The sequence below is a fragment of the Symphalangus syndactylus genome, chromosome 23 (genome assembly GCF_028878055.3).
Source record: "Symphalangus syndactylus isolate Jambi chromosome 23, NHGRI_mSymSyn1-v2.1_pri, whole genome shotgun sequence".
Classification (NCBI taxonomy): Eukaryota; Metazoa; Chordata; class Mammalia; order Primates; family Hylobatidae; genus Symphalangus; species Symphalangus syndactylus.
The window spans coordinates 40564018-40577456 of NC_072445.2; the positions used below are offsets into that span (position 1 = coordinate 40564018).

The 13439-nt window shown below is 46.4% G+C and overlaps 1 protein-coding gene across 1 annotated transcript; it reads right to left on the minus strand.

The window, feature by feature from the left end:
* Window positions 1–9290: 9290 nt before the first annotated feature.
* LOC129473630 (protein PBMUCL2-like) lies at window positions 9291–11897 on the minus strand. Its single transcript, XM_055264308.2, is given in 4 exon segments — window positions 9291–9388; window positions 9488–9970; window positions 11712–11747; window positions 11750–11897. Coding segments are annotated over 4 exon segments (765 nt in total).
* Window positions 11898–13439: the final 1542 nt, after the last annotated feature.

Here is a 13439-nt window from a genome sequence, read left to right on the forward strand (position 1 = left end):
GTTCATCACTTGAGATTCAGCCCAAATGAGATAAAAAGTGAGTGGTCCTGGAGCCAGGAAACCTGAGTTTAACTTCCTCACCCCCCCACCCCTCCCTGCCACTCACCATTAAGGAGGTTTGGAGATAATTTATTTAACTTCTCTGAACTTCAGTCTTTGCATTTCTAAGACAGGATGGTTTTCCTACTTCACAGAGGTGATGTGAAGATCAAAAGAAACCACATATGTGATAGCAGCTCAAAGTGCCCCACAAATATGTAACAAGTCTCAGGTCAGTTACCCCATCCCTTGGGAAGCTTTCCAGGATCTTCACAGGCTGAACGAGATCCCTTCTCTGGGTTCTGCCCCAAAGCATTCCTTTATTATAGCACTTAGCATGTTGCACTGTAATTGCTGGTCTTCTTGTCCTTGAGGGCAAGAACTACGTCATTAACTTCTGTTAGTTGGCTGCCTCTGTTCCTAAAAGAATTCCCAGCACCATATTAGACAGTTACTAAAGGAATCTTAGGCCAGGTGCAGTGGCTCACACCTGTAATCTTAGCACTCTGGGAGGCCGAGGTGGGTAGATCACAAGGTCAGGAGTTCAAGATCAGCCTGGCCAACATAGTGAAAGCCTGTCTCTACTAAAAACACAAAAATTAGCCAGGTGTGGTGGCACACACCTGTAGTCCCAGCTACTCAGGAGGCTGAGGCAGGAGAATTGCTTGAGCCTGGGAGGCAGAGGTTGCAGTGAGCTGAGACCACACTCTGGGTGACAGAGTGAGACTCTGTCTCAAAAAAAAGGAATCCTAATTTCCTTGTGTTTACAAATAAGACCAAAACAGAAGAAATAGCACCAAAAGAAAGCATACATTTATTCGTTTATTCCAAAATGTGTATTTCATCCCATCTAAGATGACATTGAATGCAAGATGCAGCATTACTTATGCCCCACTAAGGAAGAAAGAGTGCTACATTCATGATGTGCTATCAAGTGTAAGACACATTTCCAGTTTTAAGCATTTCTTGGTTTTTTTTTTTTTAGGCAGTGTCTTGTGGTGTTGCCCAGGCAGGTCTCTAACTCCTAGCTCTGGGCAATCCTCCCACCTTGTCCTCCAAAAGTGCTGGGATTACAGGCCTGAACCACTGCAGCCAGTGGACATCTCCACTTTATTTTTATTTTTATTTTTATCATTATTTTTTTGAGACAGCGTCTCACTGTGTCACCCAGACTGGAGTGCAGTGGTGCAATCTCGGCTCACTGCAACCTCTGCCTCCCAGGTTCAAGTGATTCTCCTGCCTTAGCCTCCCGAGTAGCTGGGACTACATGTGTGCACCACTAGCGCCCAGCTAATTTTTGCATTTTTAGTAGAGATAGGGTTTCACTATGTTGGCCAGGCTGGTCTCAAACTCCTGACCTCAAGTGATCCACCCACCTTGGCCTCCCAAAGTGCTGGGATTACAGGCGTGAGCCACCGTGCCAGGCCGACATCTCCATTTTAGATTATGATCCGATGGGGAAGATGTGCATCTGAGGCTCAATGAAGCACATGATTATTAAATATCTACTCTATCTCATATATTGTCCTCAATACCCCTATACTCAAGGAACTGACATTCTAGTGGAAGGAGACAGACATAAAACAAATAAGTTAACCTGTAAATAAGCGTAAGTTCAGCTTGTCATCAGCTCCATAAAGAAAATAAATATGGTAATCTGTAGAGACTGAAGAGAGGGATTTGTTTTAGATAAATCACAAGAAAGCTCCTGAATAGATCTGAAAAATAACTACGTGTTTTCTAAGGTATCAAACAATACCTCGCTAAGGGAGAGTGTTGAATCACTGTTGCATCACCAAACATTCTTGTTTAGAAAGACAGGGGACTGGACCAGAGTGTGCATTCACAGACATTTTAATGAGAGGTGACACTCCCCAAAAGGCATAAATCCTGTTCAGGCACAATCTAGAGGGGTGTGCTTACTTCCCTCGTGTCCTCAATCAGAACATATGCAAGTTGGGTTCAGCTGGACCTGGTGTGACTCCTTGATGACACCTGAAGAGGTCCTTTAAACACTGGACTTTATAAAGAGAAAAGGAGGATTAGCTGAGTGGGGCTAATGAAATGAACTGTATGCTTTACTAAAGGCATGGAATGCACAGATACGTGTACCAACTTACAAGTGTCATCTGAGTATGAGTATATTATGGTTTGAGAGTCAACTACCAAATCTTGTAGTTCAGGGTCCCAGGAGTGGTTAGAAAGGTATTTCCCTTATTCGTTGAGGCTTCTTTTTTTTTTTTTTTTTTTTCTTCTGGGTGTTTCTGCAGCATCTTCTCCTTGTCTTTTCTACCTTCAATACTCTCCAGAGACCAGATCCTCATGTATATTTCCCTGGGCCCTCAAATGCCAAAAATATACTCTCCTTCACGGTAGCACCCTGAGGGGGTGGCCTCATTCTGGAGAAAACTACGTGGCAAGTTGAGGGAGACTGACTGGGCAAAGCCCCTGTGCCTCTGGCAGAACTGCTGCCACAAAGGGACATGCGTATCTTGGGAATAATTAGTACAGGCCAGTTGCTGTTGACTTTAAGGATGTTCCTTATGCCTCGATCCTATGTACAACTCTGGGATCTTTGGAGAGCAACAAAAAGACTGAGATTGAATTTCCCTCTAATCTGACAGGAGCAGAAATTAACATTTTCTTTCTTTTATTTTTCTTTTTGAGACAGGGTCTCTCTCTGTTGCCCAAGCTGGAGGGCAGTGACATGATCACAGCTCACTGCTGCCTCGACCTCCTGGGCTCAAGCAATCCTCTCACCTCAGCCTCCCAAGTAGCTGGGACTACAGGCATACACTACCATACCCAGCTAATTTTTTATTTTTTTGTAGAGACTAGGTCTCACTATGTTGCCCAGGCTGGTCTTGAACTCCAGGCCTCAAGCAATCCTCCTGCCTCAGCCTCCCGAAGTGTTGGGATTACAGGCGTGAGCCACTGTGCCCAGCCTTTTTTTCTTTTCTTTCTTTCTTTTTTTTTTTTTTTTTTGAGACAAGATCTTGCTCTGTCACCCAGGCTGGAGTACAGTGGCACAATCATGGCTCACTGCAGCCTCCACCTCCTGGGCTCAAGCGAGCCTCTTGCCTTAGCCTCCCAAGTGTCTGAGCCTACAGGCATGTGCCGCCACACTCGGCTAATTTTTTTGATTTTCAGTAGAGACAAGGTCTTACCATGTTGCCCATGCTGGTGTAGATCTTCTGAGCTCAAGTGACCTTCCCACCTCAGTCTGCCAAAGTGCTGGGATTACAGGTGTGTCATCCTGCCTGGCCAGAAATTAACTTGATTGAAAGAAAAGAAAAGCTTTTGATATGCTAGTGTTTTTGCATGCATGCTTTTGCATGCTAAAGTTTCTATGCCATTTACAGAAATGCTCTAAGTTCTCTTCAATTGCTCTAAGTTGTCCTTGAGGTGCAGAAACTCAAGCACACAGACTTCTCAGCTAGAATTTGTAGCTCTAGCAATTCCTTTGTTTATTGTACAAACCTAGCTTGTACCGAGACCAAAAGTTCTGCCCCCTTGAAGACCAAGGCAGACTCTGGAATTCCTTGTGCTTGCCAATGCCCTTTGACGAATGCCCTTTGATGAATGCCCAGCCCCAAACCCCAGCCTGAACTGCAGGAGGAGGACTTTATAGAGACACATTGGACTTTCCTGCCTATTAACTAAGGGACTCTTCCATCACTCTTTTTTCCTGCCATAAACTGATATTCATGCCAGTATCTCTAATCACAAAATTCTCCCTTGGCCTCTTGCTGCCTCCATGGGAGCAGAAGAGGGAGATCATTTTATTATTCTCCCACTCCCCACTATGTGTAGCTCCCACATTCTTAAAACCCTGAGCACTGTGTCTTCCCAAATGTGTCTATGGAGGTATTCGCAGAAGTCTGCATGTTCTAGATGATGTTTATGTGTCATATCAGTTAGGATCCCATTCAGCTGGAATCACAAGAAGCTCACCTCACTGAGCTCCGGCACACTGCTCATCTCATACACGAAATGTCCGAGAGGAGCAGCCCAGGGCTCAGTATTACCATCGGGCACCCAAGTGATTTCTTCCCTCTGCTCCACTCCCAGCTTGAAGCCTTCACCCTGCTGTGGGTCTCCCCCTGGCCTCAGCATGGCTTGCTGAGCCCCAGGTCTTATATCTGCATTCCAGGTAGGAAGAGGAACAAAGGGGAAGGGGCAAAGGCTGTCTCCTCATGAGCTTTGGCCTTTTCATCTGGAAGGGACACCATCCCCAGGAACTTATGCCTGTATCGCATTGGCCAGAGCTGTATCTCCTCACCGCACTGGCTGCAAGGGGGACTGGGAAATTGGGGATTTGGGAAATTGGTTTTTTTCAGCTGGGCACATTACCATCACCCCCAAAACCTAGGTTCTCCAAGTATAAGGGAAGGGGAGACTGGAGCTGTTTCTGTCACGTTTTCCTTCAGGTGATAATCTTGAAAATCCCCATAATATAAGCATTTCCTGGATTCTATTGATGACCAATATAAAACCAACATAAAGCTAATAGAAATGATTAGTCTTTACAATTGTCACAGCCTAACAAGAGTAGAACGAGAACTGTCTTAAAATTTAAATGGTGCATTTGCATTAAGTAAGGGCCCAAATAATCCCGCAGCTGACTGAGAGACTGAAGGTCTTGAGAGAGCTTGTACAGAGACGACCCATGAAAGAAGGAAAACATCACGTGGCAAATGAGATTTGAGAAACTAGGCTGTAGCGATCAGCACCATATTAATGTTGGAGCGAAGAATTCTTCAGGAAAGAAATATCATGCATTACATTAAACTACTGCTGTTACTTCTAACGTTATTGGAACAGTAGAGCTATAAGCATAAGTTTATACTTCATTTTCTGTTTCATATCTATTTATGTTTAAGCCAACATGGCGAGTTCTCAAAAAATATCTTTTCCAGCCAGGCACGGTGGCCCATGCCTGTAATGCCAGCACTTTGGAAGGCCAAGGCGGGTGGATCACCTGAGGTCAGGAGTTCAAGACCAGCTTGGGCAACATGGTAAAACCCCATCTGTACTAAAAATACAAAAATTAGCCGGGCGTGGTGGTGTGCGCCTGTAATCCCAGCTACTTGGAGGCTGAGGAAGGAGAATTGCTTGAACCCAGGAGGTGGAGGTTGCAGTGAGCCAAGATCCCACCATTGGACTCCAACCTGGGTGACAGAGTGAGACTCTGTCTCAAAAACATATATATATCTTTTCCTTTAAAGGGGTTTATCACATAATTCTGAGAAATATCAGTTTAATATTTATTTAATTAATCCAATTTTTTCACTTTAATATTTTACTTTATTATTCCGTGTTTCCGACTCTGTATCATAATACTACAATTCCATTATTTAACACTGGTGGTGATGCTGCTCATAGTGGCATCAGTAGTGAGCAAACAATAATCAACTCTCTTCAAATGTCTTTGATTCTTTGGTTTTTGTCCTGAACTCCTCACAGAGCTGTTATAACCAACGCCCCGGCCTTGTCTGTGGTCTTAGCCATCATTCATAGGTGCATGAATATGGTGCATTTGCATTAAGTAAGGACGAATCTCTTCTTCTATCAGGCAGGGCTTTTATCTTAGTCAGAGGTTAGGTCTGGACTTCGTGTCCTCATTTCACACCACGATTGATTAAGATGAGACTCATTTATTTGCCACGGTGGCCAGTCCCACACAGGTGCTCATAGATACTTGCTGAATGATCAGTTGACTACATCCTGTAAATGTGACCCTTTGGCCTGGGTGGTAGGAGAATGTGGGTATAGCCCTCTTAAGAGATAAATTGTATCCTTCAGCTCACAGGTAGACTGAGATAGACAGACTGGGAGACATAGAGTGCTGAGCTCATGCTAGGCACTTAATAAATATTTTGTTAAGGCTGGGCACGGTGGCTCACGCCTGTAATCCTAGCACTTTGGGAGGCCAAGGTAGGTGGATCACCTGAGGTCAAGAGTTCAGGACCAGCCTGGCCAACATGGTGAAACCCCTGTCTCTACTATAAATACAAAAATTAGCCAGGCATGGTGGCATGCACCTGTAATCCCAGCTACTAGGGAAGCTGAGGCAGGAGAATCGCTTGAACCCAGGGGGCGGAGGTTACAGTGAGCTGAGATCCCGCCACTTCACTCCAGCCTGGGCGAAAGAGCAAAACTCTGTCTCAAAAAAAAAAATTTTTTTTTTTGTTAAATGAATGAATGTAGAGATATGTCCCAGACAAAAACAGATAAAATTTGCTTTATTGATTTGATCAGACTTACTGAATATCTCTTATATCTGAGCTGTGTGTAATTCCTCAAAACCTGGCAGATAAGTAAAGGCGATTGTCCGGAGGAAGTAACCAAGGCCAGGCAGAATTAGGAGACACTCAGAGCAGATGGGCATCCTTCTGAGTGTCCTCCACATGCTTATTCCAGGGGCCAGCTGCCTTCCTCATGTGGTGGCCCCAGGGCTCCGGGCTGGGGCGGAGGAGTGGAGGCCTGAGGATACACATCACGCCGCATAGTCCTGCAGAGGCAGATGAGGGGTCTGCTTTTACTAGAACCAACTGTAGTCACTGCTGGGGTCCTCTTTATGGTGTACTCTAGTCCATGACATGGGGATGATAAATAACCCTGGTGGATGGATTTAATGGAGGCAGGAAACATTCTTTCTAGAGAGGAAGAAAATGGATTGGTTTTAAGACTCTGTTCTTCTCTTAACCCTGGTGGTTTGTAATTTATCACTTCTGCCCAGCCTGTTTCCCTGGCTCTGGGACTCTGCTAGATGTCACTGTTTTCTTCAGATCCTGACACTGACTACTAGAGATCAATACTTTCCAAAAATGTGGACGACATTTAGGGGGGGAAAAAAAGCCTTTTGTTTTATTTTTTTTAGATGGAGTCTCGCTCTGTTGCCCGCACTGGAGTGCAATGGCACGATCTCAGCTCACTGCAACCTCTGCCTCCCGGGTTCAAGCAATTCTCTGCCTCAGTCTCTCGAGTAGCTGGGATTACAGGTGCCCACCACTACGGCTGGCTAATTTTTTTGTAGTTTTAGTAGAGATGGGGTTTCACCGTCTTGGTCAGGCTGGCCTTAAAGTCCTGACCTCGTGATCCACCCACCTCGGCCTCCTAAAGTGCTGGGATTACAGGCGTGAGCCACCGCACCCCGCCAAAAAAAGCCTTTTTAAAGAAAAAAACTTAAACCATTAAAGTTTAAAGAAAAAAGCATTTTGACAAATGGAACTTGGGAGGAATGGTAATATAGTTCTTATTTTTAAAAATTTTCGAGTTAAAGGTTTAAAAGTCAAAAATTTAGCAAGTTTGGGAGCACAGACTTTCCTCTTACTTCCCGCGCCCTGAGCCTTTTGAGCCATCTCTTGTTTTTAGTCTCTACACGAAATTAAGAAGGTGCTAACTAGTGGCCTCTCTGGGCCAATGCCTGGTTTGGAGGAAGGAAAGCGTCTTTCGTTCTAGAGCAAGAGTGTCCGACTTTTCATGGTGATCCACATGATCAGAAATCCAATTGTTTACCACAACAGCGAAGTCCAGAAGGTCCTCCCTCTACTGGTGAATGCTGAACATGACTCATGCATGAGTCAGGTACATATGGACGCTTTCATTCCATTTTCCTCTTGTCAGCATCCTTCAGAATGCTCTAGTTTCATGGTGTCATTTTAGCAGAATTAAATGTGAACACCTCAACTGTATCATGCATTACTTTCGGCTTTACTCACACTTACAAACTGATCCAAAGCTGTGGATTTGCATCTTGGAGCAGGGGTCAGTGCACAATGGCATCAATGACCACAAGAATTAACGAGGCTTTAATGACCTGCCCGAGTTGACTAATCCTGCAAGCCGCCACTTGTTAAAATTTCGACATGCACTTAATCTTTTGGTCAGGATGGCCAAAAAGGACCAGGCCTTCCCCGTCAAGCAGCAGGCCAGAAGCAGAAGGCTTGGGTTTTAGATCAAATGTCAGTGAGAGGAAGCCACAATGTGGGGTCCCCCAGATCACCTCCTTTTCTTTCTGATCAGACTGACCAAAAATCACAGATTGCCTTGACCGTTCTGTGACCCAGCCAAGCTACAGGTTTTCCCCAGCAGGCTTGAACTCAAACCAGGGCCTTGAACACTCCCAGGCACTAATAAAGCTATCTAGGTTGTTGACCAAAACATTGAAAGAAACTGGCTCCAGCCCTGAGTCAAATTCCGTAAACCCTCATATAAACTCCATACCCTGACTCCCTTGCTACAGACATGCCCAGGGAGAACATCCCTTTTCCCTCCGTGTTGGCAGGGAGGATTGCTGCAGTCCTCTGTAAGTTCCCCTAATAAATGCTTTGAATTGATCACCCTGACATCTGGGCTTCTTTCTTTGGAATCCCAATTGGCCCCATCTCTGGAGGGTTTGGGCCACTCCCTGTGGGAATTCCCCTGCTGCTGCTTTTGAGATGATTCCAGCTGCGAGTTTGGTGAGATGAAACATGCAGGGCTGGTATGGAATTCTTTGGTCTCCTCTTGTAGAAACAACAGGGACCCTCAGAGACAGAAAAATACCCAGAGCTCCTCTTTGAGAGCTGGTACAAACTGTCTCTTTGGTATAGAGTAGTGGTGGCTCATAAAAACCCACTCAATTTTGATTTAAAAAAAATCTTCTGCACAACTTTAGAGTAGGTAGTAATTAACACAAGAATATGTAATTTCCGATATGAGTGGACCACCCAGAATGTTTCTAATTCATCCACTCCTCTGGTCCCCAGTTCCTTGTCTTCTTAGGAAAATTTCCTCTTTTACATGCATCTGTACCTAACAGTTCATGCTTTGCCCTGACTCCCGCTGTGTCTTACCATGTTTGCGTTCTTATGTTTCTCACTCTCAGCCTCTCTTCCCTTTCTCTCCTTCCTGTCTCTCATAGCTTCCTCTGTCCCCAGTGCTTTCTGCATCTTTTGTGCCAGGTGATCTTTTCCTTTCTCTCCACCTCTGTCTTTCCGGGAGTCTTTGCAGAGCTCTCTCTATGTAGGCTTCCTCACGCCTGACGATTTCTTGGGCCTCTGTACCTCAGCTCTCCATGCCCACCACTTATCCTCAGCTGGCCTCGTTCCCCTGATGCCCTGAATATTCCCAGACCAAATACTCACCACAATGAAGCCCAATCCAACAAAGAGCACAACAGTGACTGTGGTTGCAGCCAGGGATATGAGGATAATTCCCATGGGTATCAAGAGCCTGGTGGGTTTCACTGCTGTGACTGAAGTAGTTCACAGAAGGTGAGTGTCACCATGTTTAGTGGTTTCATCTTCTGTGGTCCCTGGGTCTGCAGTGACGGAGTCCTCGGTGGTCCCTGGGTCTGCAGTGACGGGGTCCCTGGTGGTCCCTGAGTCTGCAGTGATGGAGTGTTTGGTGGCCCCTGGGTCTGCAGTGACGGGGTCGTCAGTGGTCCCTGTGTCTGCAGTGATGGAGTGTTTGGTGGTCCCTGGGTCTGCAGTGACGGGGTCGTCAGTGGTCCCTGTGTCTGCAGTGATGGAGTGTTTGGTGGTCCCTGGGTCTGCAGTGACGGAGTCCTCTGTAGTCCCTGAGTCTGCAGTGATGGAGTCCTTGGTGGTCCCTGGGTCTGCAGTGACAAAGTTCTCGGTGGTCCCTGGGTCTGCAGTGATGGAGTGTTTGGTGGTCCCTGGGTCTGCAGTGACATAGTCCTTGGTGGTCCCTGGGTCTGCAGTGACGGAATCCTTGGTGGTCCCTAGGTCTGCACTCACATAGTCCTTGGTGGTCGCTGGGTCTGCAGTGACAGAGTCCTCGGTGGTCCCTGGGTCTGCAGTGATGTGATCCTCAGTGGTCCTTCCATCTGCAGTTACGTCATTTTCTCTTATTCTTGAGTCTTTAGGGCTGGTCTCTGGGTGCTTAGTGGAAATACTTTGGCCTAGTCCTACCAAAAAGTAATCTCATTTAATGTGAATCGTTGATGGTCTATCCTCATCTGCTCTGCTCAGTATTTTCATAACTATCCTCACATCTAAATGACACATCTCCGCAGGTAATGTGGTGAGATTTATTCGAGTTAGGGATCATTTGGCATTTTTGGTTTAATTCCGGTAAAGCATATTCCACAAAGAATACTCTTGCACTACAATATGGATTATCTTTGCTGAGCCACGCCCTTCGAAGGCCTCCTCACCCAGCTTTGACTCTGTCTTTTCCAGGTCTGGTCTCTTTCCATGGGACACTAAACCTGACTCTTTCTTGAGCTCACTCCTCTCTGAACTGGTGTTTCAGCAATTGGGGTATTCTGGCTCCATGTTCATAGGTGTCTCCTCTCATCCAGTTGTGCCTGGGGTTCTGTGAAACCAATGAGGCAGAAGCTGTGATTCATGTTAGAGATTACACTCAGGTCATGCTTGGTGTATGATTTAAAATGAGACAGCTGGCCGGGCTCTCCATCTCAAAAAAGAAAAAAAAAAAAGAATGAGACAGCTTCTGGGTCAGATCTGGGGCTAATGTGGTAGGTCAGATCTGGGGCTAGCGTGGTAGGCTTGGAGGCAGGGAAGATTCAAGGTGGTATGGGGGCAGGTTTAGGGGAGGAGTCATGAGGGGTGTGGGTGTGATCGCAACACTGAGTCAGGTATAAGTACAAAGAAGAGATGAGTCCTCTTTGTCTCCAGCCCTCACTCCCACAGGCAGCCTTCAGGACTTGGGAGTATTCTTATTCTTAGGAATACATGTAGCTTACATGGCATAAATTTTGAAGTTTTGGGACTCTGCCCAAATCTAGTCATCCCTCCCTACTGCTGATGCTCCACATTTTTCTAATAGGATTCAAATCTTCCTTCCTTCCTTCCTTCCTTCCTTCCTTCCTTCCTTCCTTTGTTCCTTCCTTCCTTCCTTTCTCTCTCTCTCTCTTTTTTTTTTTCTTGAGACGGAGTCTCCCTCTGTCATCCAGGCTGGAGTGCAATAGCGCGATCGCCACTTACTGCAACCTCCACCTCCCGGGTTCAAGCGATTCTCCTGCCTCAGCTTCTCAAGTAGTTGGGATTACAGGCGTGCGCCACCAGACCTGGCTAATTTTTGTATTTTTACTAGAGACTGGGTTTCACCATGCTCGCCAGGCTGGTCTCAAACACCTGACCTCAGATGACCCACCAACCTCAGCCTCCCAAAGTGCTAAGATTACAGGCATGAGCCACTGCACCTGACCATTTCTTTCTTTTCTTTCTCTTTTTCTTTCTTTCTTTTTTCTTTGGACACAGGGTCTTGTTCTGTGATTCAGGCTAGAGTTCAGTAGCACAATCATGGTTCAATGCAGCCTTGACCTCCTGGCCTCAAGTGATCCTCCCACCTCAGCCTCCCTAGTAGATTAGACTACAGGCATGGGCTACCATGCCTGGCTGATTTTTTTGGTTTTTGTAGAGATGGTGTCTCACTATGTCGCCCAGGCTTGTCTCAAACTCCTGGGCTCAAGGGATCCCACTCCTTCTCAGCCTCCCAAAGTGCTGGGATTACAGGAGTGCCAAATCTTTCATTTCTCAAGGAAAGTTGAAACAAAGAAACTTAAATAAAATGCACAAAATCAAAAGCAGAGCATTTCCTTAAAAGGTGGATATGAGAAAGACGCTGGGGTCCCTGCTTCCCTGTGGCAGGTGATTGAGGGTAGATAGCAGGGTCCGGGGTTCCCGAGGTTCACTCACCTATTCCGTACCTTTGCGCAGGACTGGCCCTGTCTGATCCCAAGAGGTTCCTTCTCCAGGGACCCTGACTCCATCTCTCCAGGCCCTGGGGACTTCTGCATCCTTCTCACCAAAATTAACTCCCCCACCCCGTTCTGAACACCTCAGGAGAAGCAGGAGCAGCAGAAGGGGGACATAGCCGGGCATTTTCTTCTCATCTCAAGAGAATCCACACGGTGCTAGCCAGGACACCTTTTCCTCCCTCCTGTCAAACTTTTTCCACCCTGCCCTTCTCCTTCCACCCACAGTGGCTGTGGGTTTATATGTGCTTTGCCGAGGGAAGCCAGAGCTCTGGGTCTTCCTTCCTGGAGGGAGGAGCAGCTTCTCAATTACCCCCCGTCACTCAAAGGAGTGGCCGGGCAGGGCAGAAGAGGCTGTCACGAGGGGAAGGGGGGCTCTCAGCTTTGGACCAGAGCCCAGAGTCGAGCAGCCACAGGGGATCAAGCCTGTCAGCGTGAGTGCACTGCTTTCTGATGCGGAGCCTGGTTGAAAACCATCCTCCACTCGGTGTTTCAGTGCTCAGGGAGGGCCTCGGCCTTCCTTCCCACAGGTGGCCACAGTAAAGTCAGGATGACCAAGGAGGGCATAGGCCAGGCCTGCCTGGGGGATGATGCTTGGCAAGAGGAGAGCTGGGTGTCAGAGGGTAGAGGACATTTGGTAAGGACCAAGAGAAGGTCCTGCAACAGAAGGAGAGGAACACTCATGAGGGGGCTATAAACACCCAATCTCTCTCTCTCTTAAAACCTCGCTCTTTGCTCAATCATCCACCCAAATCCTCTTCCTTGGCTTCTCTCCAGCCCACGGATCTCTCTCTTTGCTCCCCCTACTCGAGTGCCCTCACCCCAGTGAGCTTTCTCACTTACTGCATGTATTAGTCTGTTTTCACGCTGCTGATAAAGACATACCCAAGACTGGGAAGAAAAAGAGGTTTAATTGGACTTACAGTTCTACATGGCTGGGGAGGCCTCAGAATCATGGAGGGAGACAAAAGGCACTTCTTACACGGTGGCGGCAAGAGAAAATGAGAAAGAAGCAAAAGTGGAAACTCCTGATAAACCCATCAGATCTCATGAGAATTATTCACAGTCATGAGAATAGCAAGAAAAAGATTGGCGCCCATGATTCAATTACCTCCCCCTGGGTCCCTCCCACAACATGACGGGAATTGTGGGAGCTACAATTCAAGTTGAGATTTGGGTGGGGACACAGCCAAGCCATATCACTGCACAAAATTGGTCCACTTGTGGTGAGGTCAGGCCTGAATGAGAATACCCACATCTTTTCCTTCTTCTCTGACCCTCATCCCTGCCTCGCCCACTCTTTAGAAGATCATTGTTGGTTCCCATCTTCATTCAGAGATGTCTCTCACCATTTGTGGTGCCTCTCTCTTTCCCAGTGTCCTTCTAACTAAAAGAGGAGTGTGAAATTGCAGGTGGGCCGGGAACTGTTCCTCTCTTAGAAGGCAGCTGATTTCACGAAAATCAATTTAATGAATGGCTAGTTTACCAAATGTAATTGACTATGTTAACTACTAGTATTATTTGAATGTATTAAATATTTTCTCTTTTCTTTCCTTCTTCTATTTCTTTCATTCTCTTTCTTTCTTTCTTTCTCTTTCTTTCTTTCTTTCTTTCTTTCTTTCTTTCTTTCTTTCCTTTCTCTCTCTCTTTCTTTCTTTCTTTTTGACAG